Source organism: Drosophila ananassae, chromosome 2L (assembly GCF_017639315.1).
Source record: "Drosophila ananassae strain 14024-0371.13 chromosome 2L, ASM1763931v2, whole genome shotgun sequence".
In the NCBI taxonomy this organism is placed as follows: domain Eukaryota; kingdom Metazoa; phylum Arthropoda; class Insecta; order Diptera; family Drosophilidae; genus Drosophila; species Drosophila ananassae.
The window spans coordinates 22,972,519-22,985,918 of NC_057927.1; the positions used below are offsets into that span (position 1 = coordinate 22,972,519).

The 13,400-nt window shown below is 43.3% G+C and overlaps 1 protein-coding gene across 9 annotated transcripts; it reads right to left on the bottom strand.

The window, feature by feature from the left end:
• Positions 1–1,081: 1,081 nt before the first annotated feature.
• LOC6498890 (transforming acidic coiled-coil-containing protein 1) lies at positions 1,082–13,200 on the bottom strand. Of its 9 annotated transcripts, XM_032456312.2 has the most exons (11): positions 10,334–11,022; positions 8,834–9,026; positions 6,734–8,776; positions 3,059–3,372; positions 2,925–2,989; positions 2,791–2,862; positions 2,631–2,735; positions 2,402–2,563; positions 2,169–2,318; positions 1,926–2,107; positions 1,082–1,587 (listed from the first exon to the last, which is right to left on the bottom strand). In XM_032456312.2, the coding sequence occupies exons 1-11, from the start codon at positions 10,691–10,693 to the stop codon at positions 1,580–1,582; spliced, it is 3,654 nt and encodes a 1,217-aa protein (XP_032312203.1). In that variant the 5' UTR covers positions 10,694–11,022; the 3' UTR covers positions 1,082–1,579. The 9 variants fall into 9 exon arrangements, with proteins under 9 accessions (XP_032312203.1, XP_014765801.1, XP_014765806.1 ...); XM_014910315.3 differs by lacking the exon at positions 10,334–11,022 and adding an exon at positions 12,925–13,200 and having other exon boundaries at positions 1,082–2,107; positions 3,059–3,330; XM_014910320.3 differs by lacking the exon at positions 10,334–11,022 and adding an exon at positions 12,925–13,200 and having other exon boundaries at positions 1,082–2,107.
• Between the last annotated feature and the right edge of the window lie 200 nt (positions 13,201–13,400).

Sequence of the window (13,400 nt, forward strand, 5' to 3'; positions counted from 1 at the left end):
TTGAGTTGGAGGCTCCAATCCAACTGGTTTGGCGGCTGTGGGGCCAGGGTCGCAACATGTTTGTCGGCACTCTGTACTCAGACAGAATATAATGGGGACAGAACGATATATTTATTATTGTTTTATTTACTTCAAAATTCAAATTCAAAATATTATTTTTCAAAATATTTTCATTTTTTTCTGAAAAAAAAAATCATTAAACGCAATGTTAAATTCATCTTAAAGCTTTTTAAACCACATTAACCCTTTTAATAAAATTAGCCCAAAAGCACACTACACTAAAATTTGTAACCAACACTGCGTATGGATAATACATAACGAGAATTAATTCAAAACAATTTCTAGTTTTTACTTGCAATTACATACTTTATTTATTGAATTATGTAACTCGATCGATCACCATTTCGTACACCACATAGCCGGCACATCGTATGTCCATATGTGCCGACATGCTATAATACTATTTATGTGTTTTTTACAGCGCATTGATATATTATCCACTCATTCTCAAATATGAAACAACAAACTCGATGTTTTCCATTTGAAATCTTTTTTAAAAGCGCAATTCTGTGTCTGAGTGTCATCTACTTTAGAAAAATATATATGTATGCCGTTATATATTATGAAGTAGCATTCAGATTACATGGACTGGGTACAAATTTGTATACAATTTTTTGTATGTTGATTAACCATTCTCGTTGGCTCCCTTGGGCGTTCAACAATTTCGTTTTGTTCTTAGAGTTAAGTAATGCCATTAATGGAAGTAAAATTCATTAAGAGTTCTAAAAAGGATTTCCATGGGATGGCTGGGGGATTCCTAAAAAGCTTGCTAGAAAAAAAACTGCTCAAAAGTTTACGTGCTCTCAGTTTTAAAATAATAAATAGAACAATCTCAGAAGAGAAAATTTTTTTTTTAAAACGTTTTAAAAAATAATATATTTTGTTTTTGAATGGGAGCCGTCTGAGTAATGTCTGGGTTTTCAAGCGCTTTCGATTATATTCCTCTATATAAGGCAACCATCTCCAGTTTTGGGCAAACCAAAATTCAAGCATTGATCGAAGCAAACAAAAATTGTAAATATATGTGGATTTTTATGCATAAATAATTTGTTTGCGTGTATTTTTGAATGATTTTCTTTTTACGCTTCCTTGTTTTAGTACTAGTATGTAATACAGAGTTAAGCTTAGTAGACTATTACAATTCTTCAATTAAATTAAACTAAATTTAAACTTAAACATTTAATAAAGTTGCGCCGCCACAAACGGACGCTGTTATTTCAATTTTCATTTATTGTTGGATTTTGCTGCATTTGCACACTTTTGAATGATTTGCTAGCCATTTGCTTAGCCACAAAAGGGACAAAACCATTCCCGTGCCACAGCCACAGCTCGCCGACGGGGTAATATCATAGAACATAATCAGTGTAGCAGATTCGATACGATAGAGAATTAGTAACATATTTCGGGCACCTGACCCGTAAGGCGTGTGGAACTCAAACGGAACTCAATGGGCCTGCCCCGGAGCTATTCGCTCCGCGTGGGTGTGTATCTTGTGTGAGTGAGTGTTTTTCGGGATAAACTAAAAATCTAGAAATAGTATAATATGTATGTCGATCGTTAGATGAGAAGAGTTACCGCTTTTTTAAATTCAAAATTAGATTTTGGGTTTGCGAAATGGTATAACTACGCATATGCATTTTCATAATCAGTGACGAGCACACAAAAGAGCAGTTATTACACTATGGTTCTGATGAAAATGACGATATAGACGCGAGTTACAAATCTACGGCATGCTGCTAGATGCTTTCCACATGCCAGATGCCGGATGAGAGGGTGTAGAGATGAGAGTGTGTGTGTGTGCGCTTTACAGCAACGTATAAAATACATTCCGGGCGATCCGCGAGAAAGAGTTTAACTACTACCACCTTGTCCCTTGCCATAGATGAGCTCCTCGCAGATCTTCAGCAGATCGGCGTTCTCGCGCGACTTCTGCTGCAGCTGCTCCGTCATTGAGACCCGCGATACCTCCTCCTTTTTGAGTAAAGCTTTCAGTTTCTTCACCTCGTCCGCATGTTCTCTTGAATATGTGTCCAGCTTTTTGTTGGCACTGCGTTAAGAGATTATATCTGTGAGTTGTGTGCTGTTGAGTGACAAAATAGAATACCCACATTTCTAGCTGCTGCATGGCATGGCTCTTCATCTTGTCGTACCGCTGCTCCTGCAACCGCAGATTGTCCATCAGCTGCTTTTTCTCACCCAGCAGAGCCTCCTCATTGGTTTTCAGCTGCGAGGTCATCTGTTTGCTTTTCTCGTATTTCCTGCAAAGTCACAATATTGGAGTGGTCAGGCCAGGTTGGCTAAAAAAAAACAAGTTATTCTGCCTCCGCGGAGCAAGGCTTACACATGCAGATCTGAGAATGTCGATTCCAGCGACGTTAAGTGATGGTAGTTGTCGTCCCGATCTGTCTGTACTTCCTGCAGTTGCCGTTCATAGCCCTGTGCCAACTGTTCCTTCTCGCTGATTAACTCCGCAATGGCCTTTTCGTAGGCTTCAATAACGCCGCTGTAAAAAAACAGTGATCAGTAAGATTAGTCTTACTTAGTAGTCACTTTTACCCTGAAAATCTTACTTAAGTTTAGCATTTGTTTTGTCCTTTTCCGTGATACGTTTGATGAGTGCTTCCTCCCTTTGCTCGGCCTCCTTAAGTTTCTTCTCAATATCCTCTGATCGGGTACTGTAATTTCCGAAAATATTTAACTTGATTCATAAATCATTCCACATATACTTACACTTCATTTTTAATCTTCTTCTCCAATTCATCCATGTTGTTGTAGGTGTGGGACTTGTCCTCCGAATTAAGGCTGTCGATTTGAAATCAAACAAAATTGTTATCTGAAATGTGACTTGGACACCTGTTACTCACTTGGAATTATCGAAGGTTTTGTTACAGTCGTTGTCAATGACGTCCACACTCATTTTAGCATGCTTCTGGATATTTAAATTTATATAAATTATTTAAAATATATTTTATCAAATAATATAAAAGTTAAGGCATACTTTTGTCCTATCCACTGGGGGCTTAAAGTCCAATTTCTTGGCTGTATCTTTGGCACTGGCTAAAACTCCGAACGATTGATTCCCGCCACTTGTCTCGTGCTCCTCCAATGTGGGACTGAGCGGTCTGTTTTGGGCCTGGTTGGGATTAGATCCCAGTATATTCTGCAGAGTCTGCTCCTGCTGCTGTGGATGATTTACTGGCACGGGGGCTCCAAGGAGCGGATCGAACTTTAAAAGCAAGGAGCTGCGATCGATGGGCGCATTATTGCTGCCTTTGGTGTACAAATAATCAAAATCTGATGAGTTCAGTATTACTGTGGATGGATGGCAATTGTTTTTGGCGAGGATGTTGTGAGGATGTGTGTGTGTTTGGATGGGTGCATGCGCGTGCATTTGGTGTTGTTGTATTGGGGAAAAAGAGAAGAAAACAATAACAATAGTTAGTCACTGGATATAGCAGCTCCTCCTCATCGATTTCAAATCAATGTCGCTGTCAAGGTGCTTCCCTACAATCAGCATCATCCTCTTCTGCAGAGATCTATTGAGAGATTCAATTCGTTTGGAAAATAAATGAACGGGTTTGGTTGAAACGCCCCTTAAAAAGCAAAGCAAGTGGGCTTAACTATGAAAGTAAGTGGGTTTAGGGATTAGATGGGATGAAAGAAATGGGAAGGGATTTTTTCGACAATAACAATATAATATTATACATTATTTGAACAAATTGCTATACAATCTCTAAAAAATAAACAAAAGGCGGAAGGAAGAACAATGACAAACACAAAATATAAGATATAGCATGACTCAAAACGAAGCCCCCAATCCCAGTCCCACTTTCAACCCTCCCAAACCCAAACCAAGATCCCGAGGGCAAGCAAAATGAGGTGTGCCTGTTCTGCAGAGAAGCCGCATTATTTTTCAAATACACGCTAAATAATTAATAACAATTTTATAATACAAATTATTTCATTTTAGAAAGCGATTAAAATCAAAAATGCTTTAATTTTTAAACATGTTAATGTTGAAATTAAAGTTCTATTAATTTTGGTGGGCACTCTACTTTACAATTTCTTTTAGTGCACTTATGTGAATGGGGGGTGGGGGGGAGAATACATAAACAAATGTCAGACCAGCGTTGGGCGGCTTTAAAAATAGTAAGGCGAGGAGCCCGGGCGGCCGATATCTGCAGACGACAAAATGCAGGTCATAAGGCAAGGGAGGCCCGGTCTGGGTTTTCTATTTAATTTTGGGTTTCTTAAAACAGACCGGAGGAAACCAAACAAAACAAAAGGAAGCGATGGCTTGTGAGTCATTTTATGCAATCGACGGAAGGTTTCCAATTGGGTTGAATGACGGGCCCCAGAGTGATGGAGAAAAAGAGTGAGACGACAGGCAGAGAGAGCGAGAGATATGTCGAAAAGAGAGCAGAAGAAAGAGGAAGCTAGTTTTTACACGGCACTGCATTTTAATTGCGTTTCTTTGACAAGTTTTGCATTTTCAAGATTTTCTACAGTTATTAACACAATAATGTTAACCGTGACCACGCATCGCCCACTCGCACACTAACGCACAGTGGAGCGAATCCCACAATGAAGTTTCACGCTCTCACTCTCGCGTATAATTTTTTTCCCCCAACCCCCCCACTCACGAGACATTGGAGTCTTGTCTTGTGGCTTTATTTATGCTTATTTGTTGTTTTTCTTTTTGGGCACAGCTGCTTGTTACAATTCTAATTTTGGACACTTGCTATCACTAAATTGCTTATTGGAGACTTAGTTGGCTTAGCAGGTAAACAAAATAATCCAATTCTAATTGGTTTTTTTGAATTTACATTCGCTTATCCAGCAGATTGGCTATCCAAATCCAATAGGGTAACACAACAACAATCGCGAACAGAGAGACGGGCTGAGCGACGACGTCAAATGTTGAAAACTAACTGAATTGGAATTTCTTATTGCTTACATTTCTCTCAGCGATTCCAATAAGAAAACCAGCGCACGCACGCGAGCGAGTTGGAAAGAGAGAAAGCTGGCGGGGGAAGGTGAGCCTGAATTCTGACTGGAGTGTGTGACAGTGACGCGTATGCAGCAATGAGCAAGTGCGCAGAGAGAGAGAGAGCATGGGAGCCAACAAGAGAGTGCTTGGGAGCACTATGTACACGTTGTCTGTTTTGGAGTCTAAGCTCCAAGCCCCATTGCTCCTCGTAGCACCTCAGGGCCACTCTATCTCTCCGCTGCAGTTACTATGTAAAAATGCATAGCCCCGTTCTAACTTGAATTCCTATGCGCCTAGAAGTGTTTATGTGTGTGTGTGTGTTTGGGAGAGAGCTAAGAGAGAACTAAGCTACTGTGAACATTGCAATAAAAGGAAAGTTAGGTAACAATAAATTAAATGAATAAAGAAATTAAAATTTAATTTTTTCTTCTTCGATTTTCTTTTAATTTAAATTTAATTGTAAGATATTATAATATATTAATATTTATAGTAAACAATATTTTAATGTCAATCTTTGCTAGCAATATATTTTAGTTAAAATTGTTGCTCTAAAATAACCTTTATTTACAGTTCACTGTAAGCTGATCTATTATCTATGAATGAGAGAGTGGAAATTTGCTTGCGTATCGGAAAGATAGTCAGAGTTGCATCTCCTTAGTCAGCGATAACGATAAATTAAGCGCCAATATCAAATAATATTTAAATTTTCATAAAAAATAACAAAAAGTACTATACAAAATATTAAAAATAACACAAGAAGAAAGGCTAAGAAGTGAAATTATTTCGGCTGCACACATTAGCAATTATATAATTGAACGATGAGTTTTGTTAATTATCCAAAAATATAAATGCTCTCATCAGAGCCACCAATACAATTTCAGAACCTTTTGCGCACAAAACAAAAAAGAATATGACAGTAGTTCCTCAATTGATAGTGACGTCACAGCGATGAGTACTGCGTACCATATTTGCTGATAAGGGCTCCAATTAGAGAGCAGAGAGAGAGTTTAAAATAGAGGAAAAGAAGAGAGAGTTGTAAGCGGCTTTCTCTCTGTGGGAGAGCGGCAGCGGGAGAAAGGGGTATTGCGGCATTTTCCGGCGGAGACCGGAGAGCAGCATAAAAATGCAGTTGAACTGCAGACCAGGAACGGGATCGGGAACGGGAACAGAACGTGCAACTCGATATAAACAAAACCCACTTAGTTGGGTGCCATTCAAAAATTATGCGCTTAATTGACATTGTGGGGCAGGAAGAGTTTTTGTTTTTGTTGCTTTTCTTTTAGTTCATTGCTCTCGTTGAATTATTCCAGAGTTTCCCCCCAAAAGTAGCCACACGGCGTTTTGAAGTTCAGGTTCATTGGCTTGCATGTGGTGCATGTGGGTTTAGGTTTATTTTTACAGTTAGATATCGCTACGATAGTCCATGCAAATGTAGGAGCAACTTAAGGGAACTCGAGTTCATGGCGTCCATAATATTTCAAGTTCAAAAGTTATGGTGCTGGGCGGCAAGCAGGGGTGGGTGCTCTTATTTATGGCTGATGAGCTAAGGTCACGAACATGCGATTGAGTCGGGAACTCTACTGGCTACAGTGGAGATCCGATTGCAATGATTCCATAAAATGGAAAAACTTTATATTCCATGTTATGGAAAAATCATAAAGTCAAAAAAAAAAATCAACTTACAGTTCTGGTTGGTGACGCTATCCTGGAACTCCGCATCGTAGAAATGCTCGTCATCACAAACGATGGCATCCCTGTTCCGGCTCGTCGGTGCCTCAAATCCGGCGGCTGCTGCCTCCACGGCATTCGCCTTCATTCTGGCCTGGTTCTGGAATCCGCTGCTGGTGAACTGGGGCGTCTTAAACATGTCGTCCGAGACGGGCGATATGGCGCCAAAGTGCTCCACAAAAACATCGTCTTTTTCGTCGCTGGCACTGAGGGTGGCTTGCTCCTTGGCGGACAAGGCCTGCTCCTCCAGGACAACTGTAGCATTGCCCAGCGGCGGTGGCGACGACGGCGAATGAGTTTCTGTATGAATGGGCGCTCGTTTCAGGGTCTGATGTGTGGGAATTGGTGGCGATGTTGAAACCGGTGGCCGGTCCACCGTTATGTCCGCCACTCGCATGGATGTGTCCACGTCCATGGGCTCAAAATCATCCGCAACGATGTTTTCCTCAGTCGCCTCCAGCGCTGGCGAGGCATGTTGCTCCACGGAAAAAGTGCGTCGCTGCAATTCGGGATTGGGATCCAAGGAAAAAGTCCTCCGGGACTTGGCCTCTTCTGGGTCTTCTGTGGAGTTGACGACAGAAAAAGTTCGTCGCTGTTGTTCGTCGGCAGAGCCCAAGGGTACGGCAAATGTGGCTGAAGCTTGAAGCGGAGCAGCCTCCTCAGGATTATCCACTCGACTACCGCTGTCGAAGGTGCCGTTCAGTGCAGCAGGTGATACCACCTCGTTCATGGGCAGGGTCTCATTGAGGTGCTCCTTCTTCTCAGGGCTGGGCTGCGTTATTTCGATGCAAACTGGTGACCGGGCAATGACTCCAGCTATGCAAACGCTTTGCTTCCGATCAGCCGATGGTTCCACAACGGCCTCCTCCAGATACGGCATTTCTTCACTTTCGGGCGGAGCACGCGGCGAGTGAGGGAAGTGGGAGGGTAGCTCCGAGGGTTCTTTTATGGGGAAAGTGGGAGAAGGTGGTCCAGAGCAGCGACTCCGGAAAGCAGACATACTACTACCCGACTCCGGGGATCGTTGCGGTGTAGGTGTGACCTCCACCACGGGTACGCAATAAGAAGGCTCAACTTTTTGTATTTCTTCTTGCTGCTTCGGGGAATCGATCTTGGGTGTTTCATTGAAAGCTTCGTCGTCCGGCAGGGGCAGTTCTTTGAGGGCCAAGAACTCCAATTCTTCGGCTGTCTTTGGACGATGCGTGGGTATGGGCGGGGACACAGGCATAGAGGCAATTGGTATTCCTTGAGGCTCGGAGGATTCAGGTTCAATTTGAACTGATTCTAGTTCATTGGGAATTGTTATCTGAAGCTCAAGGGGTTCAGGTTGCTCATGAACGGATGCTTCCTTTTCGATTTCATGTTCAAGCTCCGTATTTTCTGGTAGATCCTCCAGAATATCCTGTGTTTTCAAGGATTGCAACATAAGCCCTTCTTCAGGGAGTTCCTTTAGATCTTGTGGCTCTTCGTGGTCCTGATGTTCCGGTAATTGTGGCGACACTTCATCTTCCTTTAGAGAATTCATCTCAGCCCTAGGTAGCATCTCATCTAATACATCCTCCTTACTGTCCGTTTCTTGAGGTATTTGCGGGATCTCTGTGTTGTGTTCTTCCTTTACCATTTCAGCTTCGTCCCTTGCCGATTGAATCTCTAAGACAGGATTAACTTCGGCTATAGAAGGACGATTAACGAGGAACTGCTGCTGCAACAGTTGATGATCCTCTGGGTCCAGGACGTTCTTAAGCATCTCCATAGTCTCGTTAACCTCATCCACATCCATGGGCTCGTAGCTAACGTCGTGCTGACTTACTGCCAGGGGATCGTCGAAGGTGTTCTCCAATGTGACCGCAGAGGCAGTGGACATCTGCTGCTCCAGCACGTCGTTGAGTGCGCTGGAATAGGCCTCCAGATCCGACCGATCTCCGGAATATCTTTCGGCGTGCAACGACAGGCACTCGACAAAGACATCAGAGCTCGAGTGGTCAGATTTAAGATGAGCTAAAATATATAATTTTTCAAATAAACTGATCTTTTTTTATATTTTGAGGGACTTACCATCCATTTCGGCACTAAGGGGTGCCAGTTCCGGAATTTGCGTCTCGTCAAACTCTGGAAGACCCCCGAATTTCGGAGCAGCGTCTACGTCCAGCTTGAGGCCACCAGTGGCTGCTGCTGCTGCTGCTGCCAGAGCTTTCTGTTGATCTGTGCTCACTGGCTTGGGGCTGGCCTTAACCGCCAGTGGATTCAACTGCAAGAAATGGAAAGAAGCCGCAATTAGATGCAGAAAATCAAAGAAAATTAATTACAAATTGTGCATCGCGTGCCTCATGATTCGAATGAGAAACAATCAACATAATCCAAACACTTGGCAGACGAAAAATGTAAACAGCTTGGGATGAGTTGATGATGAAGATGATGATCGCGGGCAGCAACAGCTGCTGGGGCATTTAATTACAAATTGTTGAAACAATATGGTTGGCCCGAAAAGGCTTGAGGAGAGCTGGTGACAGAAATAGGTCGCATCTGGGCTTCAGGTGAGCCTATTCTGAATGCCCTTTAATTGCAATGGGTTTTCGAAGTCTGTTATAAGACCTGCTCCTCCTCCTAGACTACCCATTAAAGTCTACCCACTACCCACAATTCCAATTCCCCTGTAGGCCAAGTAAGAACACTCTCGAATTTTGTGTGGCATATGGGCCGCCCGGCACATCCCCATCGAAATTACCACCGCAGTCGGTCAGTCGACAAGCAAATTTCATTAATTTAAAAGCAAGCCAAGACGCGAAAACCCGGGAAAACGGCGGCAGGTCGACCGACGGGTGTCGTTTGGGAGGAGGGGCGAGCAAGTGGGTCGGCATCGGCATCGGAATCGGCTTTTGTGCAATGCGAAGTGAAAATCTGAACATGCGGCGGGGCGGTTTGGATGCGGCCGGACTGAGTCCGTCTATTCAGGGCCTTGGTGCAATGTTCTACGTGGGGAATTTAATTAGAGCGCAATATAGTATGACGATATGCTGGCAAGGTTAAAGTCAGCGGCTAGAGAAGGAGCCAGCGGTTGGGGGGCATCAGTGGGTAAGAAAAAGGGGAGCGCCCATGACCAGGATAATTAGCCAGCGGAAACTGGCAATCTCTAAAGTAATAGAAAAAAAAACTCATATCCGGTAGGGAAATATTAATTACATTAGAATTTTAAATTCATTAAAAATAGGCAGGCCACTCAGAATATTGAGTAATAAATAATTACTCAAGATAAAGATAACTTTTAATAATAATATTATATCGTATGAAAGAGAAAAACCAGAATATTTATCAGAAACGCAATAGACGAACAAAAGAATGACAAATATATAGAAATATAGATATATTCTCGGGAGAAAGTGGAGGAAAAAAAATATATATTATATAAAAAGATAAAATAAAAGATTGTAGATTACATTAGGACTGCAATATCTTCCGATCCAAAGACACACAAATAAATAAATAAAAAAAAAGAAAATGTTCAACACATTTCACCCACATTCCCCTCAACACAGGGATCAGTTTTCGGGGACATACCTCGCCGCTCATCGCCTGCAAGTGCTCCATTTCATTGGCACTGACTTGGTTCAGGTTCACGTTAATCTCACTCAGTAATTTCTGGATGCTCTCCCGGCCGCTGGTGGGCGGTGTAATATGGGGACTGGTCATCGGGATGGCAAGAGGTTCCATCAAAAGGTTGCTGTGCTGCTCCTCCAGGAACAGCAGATCTTCGGATGCCGAATCGAGTAATGCACCCAGATCGGTGGACATTAGCGGAGCACCTCCTGCTCTCGGGGCAACATCAGTGGGGGCCTGTGTCGCTTCCATGGCAGCTGCATGAGAACCACTGCCGGCCACGCTTAGGGGGCGTTTTATGATGTTGGCGATGAAGTCCATGATGAGATATTGGTAAAGGGATCGTCGCTCCACGGACGATTAACTTCCAGACGCTTTACGGTTCACTCGATTCCAGAAAAGCGACGATCGACGATCGGGTTACTTGGGTGCCTTAAGTGTTCTTTACTTTATTCAGATTTTCGGATATTCCGTGTTCTCCGTTCTGGCACCGATTTTTCGGCTCGCCTACTCAGAAAACTGTCGACTGCGATTTTCCGTCTTCCGCTCTCTCATTATATTGGGGGAATAATCACCGAATCACCGAGATTCTAGCGACCCGGCACCGTGTGCGTTCGTTTTACACTGGCTGCTGGCTCCCGATCTTGTCTGTCTTTGAAATCAATTTAAAAATATTTTCGTTTTCAATTTGCTTTGCCTTTCCGCTCGGCGCCGTCGTCCCACAAACTAACACATGCTCGGTGACTCGGTGACTGTGTGGGGGAGAGTGAGATAAGTTTGAACAACATCCACAGAAACTATCCGGCTGTGGATCGTCGCTAGCCCTCATGTAGCTAGTAAGACGATCAGCTATCGTATTAATGGGAGATATAATAGGATCCCCATCCACAGAAAATGTAATACTTTTAATTGAAAGAGACTCCAATCACCAACCGATTATAATGCGCGTGGGCCTACGGATGCAATTTAATTTATAGAAGAAGCTCAATTGTGTGCCAAGTGTGCGGCCTTCCCGATGACAACCTTCTGGGGTGAGCTAAAGTGGCCAACTGAACCTCCACCAGACAGGCCCCAGACCTGAGCCGAACTCAAGCAAAAGTGCAAAATGCAACACACCGCAAATAAGCCGAAGAAAATGGGCCAGCTGACTGGGGGGCTAGCTAGGCTAATGAATGAAAGTCTTAGCCCAACCAAGTCCGACAGCCAATGTGGACGCCAAGTGACATGCAATCCCAGTGCCATTGTTGCGCATCACGGAGCGCTTGAAGAAGCAACCCAGTCGAGGAAGTGCTCCACATCGCTACACGGCTGACTTTGCATATTTTGCGAGAAAAGTCTCGCTGTGAAACGCAATCTCACACGATGTCTGATGTTGGGAGGCAGCGCTAGTCAACCAATGCGTGACAGGTGACAAGATACGTGTGACAAGTTACTCGGTTGCATCTAAACCCAGTACACCACTGGGGTGGCTGTGGGTTCAGTGAAAGTCTGCCCCGAAATAAGCTATAAGTTTATGGGTTTAGCTTCTGCAAGATCGACAAATAGTCCTGATGTATTAGCTTCTGGAGGAGTTTTATCTGTCGCACATGGTGGTCCTAACTGAAAAGTTTCCCCATAATCCCTAGAGCCAGTATAACACATGGGAGAAATTAAAGAAAACATACAAAAGGCACAACTATAAAATAAACTATAAATAGGTGAAAAACAAAGCTAGACGACTGGGGAGGAAAATGAAGAATAGGGAAGTTGGCATCCGCAGATCCTCCATAGATATTTCTGAAAAAGGGGAGAGGGAGTTTGTCAACAACTGCCTGTTTAATTACTTGCTACAGATGGTGGGGTGAGAGAATGTGCCGCCTCCAGCCTGCGGAACAAATGGTCCTTATTAGCGATACATTCTTCTCAAACTAAAGCAAAGCAAATCCCTTACTAATTATATGAGAATCCCAGCAGCCTGTTTTATTTTGGTTTAAAATAAGCAAATATTTGGCACGCCCGACCAACATCTGGACAGTGGAAAATGTCAAGAGGCCGTCGGAGCAAGCAGAGTTCGAAGATATATGCGTTTTATGCATTTTTATTTTCCATACCAGATTCGCAGCGCTGTGGTCCAACTGGATGGCTATTCTACCGGCCGGGCCCCTTGGTTTCTTTGTCTGAATGGGCTTATTGCCCATTTTTTTTTTTTTTTTGTGATGTGGAGGAGGTGGCGTCTGTTCTGGCGAGGAGCTCTGTGATCTAAACCTACTGAGCACTGGAGGTGGCCCCCGTCCGAAGTATACTGATCGACTGGGCCAGTTCGACGAAAGCTGAAGTGACAGCTGCCATAAAGCTAATAAAAACAGCACGCCAGATTATTGTATACAATGTATGGATGGAAAGAAACAGTCGCTGAATCAAAATATTCCAGCGAAGGAGCAAGAGCTGGACGATGGAAGGGGGAGACGGTGGTGGGTATATACCATTAGCCGCAGCACATGGAGAAAAGTGAATGTTTTGGTCAAATCGCACATGGGCGAGGGCCACGCCTCCAAGCTAATTGATCTGCTTACCGTGGCGCCGCCATCGTTTTTGTTGATCTCCCGCAAAACGCCGCGACTCCCGAGTCCAAGGCCGTTATGCGCCGCATCGAATTCCATTGTATATAGAAGAAGGTGTTCGCAGGTCGCAGGAAAGTGATCAATAGTTTGTGTTTTGTTATAATGATCTCGTGTCACTCCGTGTATGTAGCCAAGTCTTATTTGGCGGAATAATGTTTTGACTGACGCGACTCTATTGGGCTGCTGTATTTTTTTTTGGTAAAAAGCCGCTACAATTTAAAGATTAGTGTGGTCAGGGTCGGTTCGAATATTAGGCGTAAAATTAGGGCTGCCAGACTGCGGTTCGCTTAGGTTCCATTCCTACAGCATGTAGTCTGGCAACTCTTAAAACATTAACATTCTGCTATCGTTCTGTTATGTTATGTAAGTCATGTAAACCGTTTCATTTCAAATTTAAAAACAGAAAATAGGAAAGCTTACTTTTAATT

Excerpts from the sequence above, each read along its gene's own strand:
- LOC6498890 (XM_001955699.4), bottom strand. The coding sequence starts at position 10,693 with ATGGACTTCATCGCCAACATCATAAAACGCCCCCTAAGCGTGGCCGGC. Across the intron at positions 8,777-8,833 it reads CCTTAGTGCCGAAATGGATG|CTCATCTTAAATCTGACCAC; the intron begins GTAAGTCCCTCA and ends TATATATTTTAG. Across the intron at positions 3,373-6,733 it reads TAGCGTCACCAACCAGAACT|TAATACTGAACTCATCAGAT; the intron begins GTAAGTTGATTT and ends ATCCATCCACAG.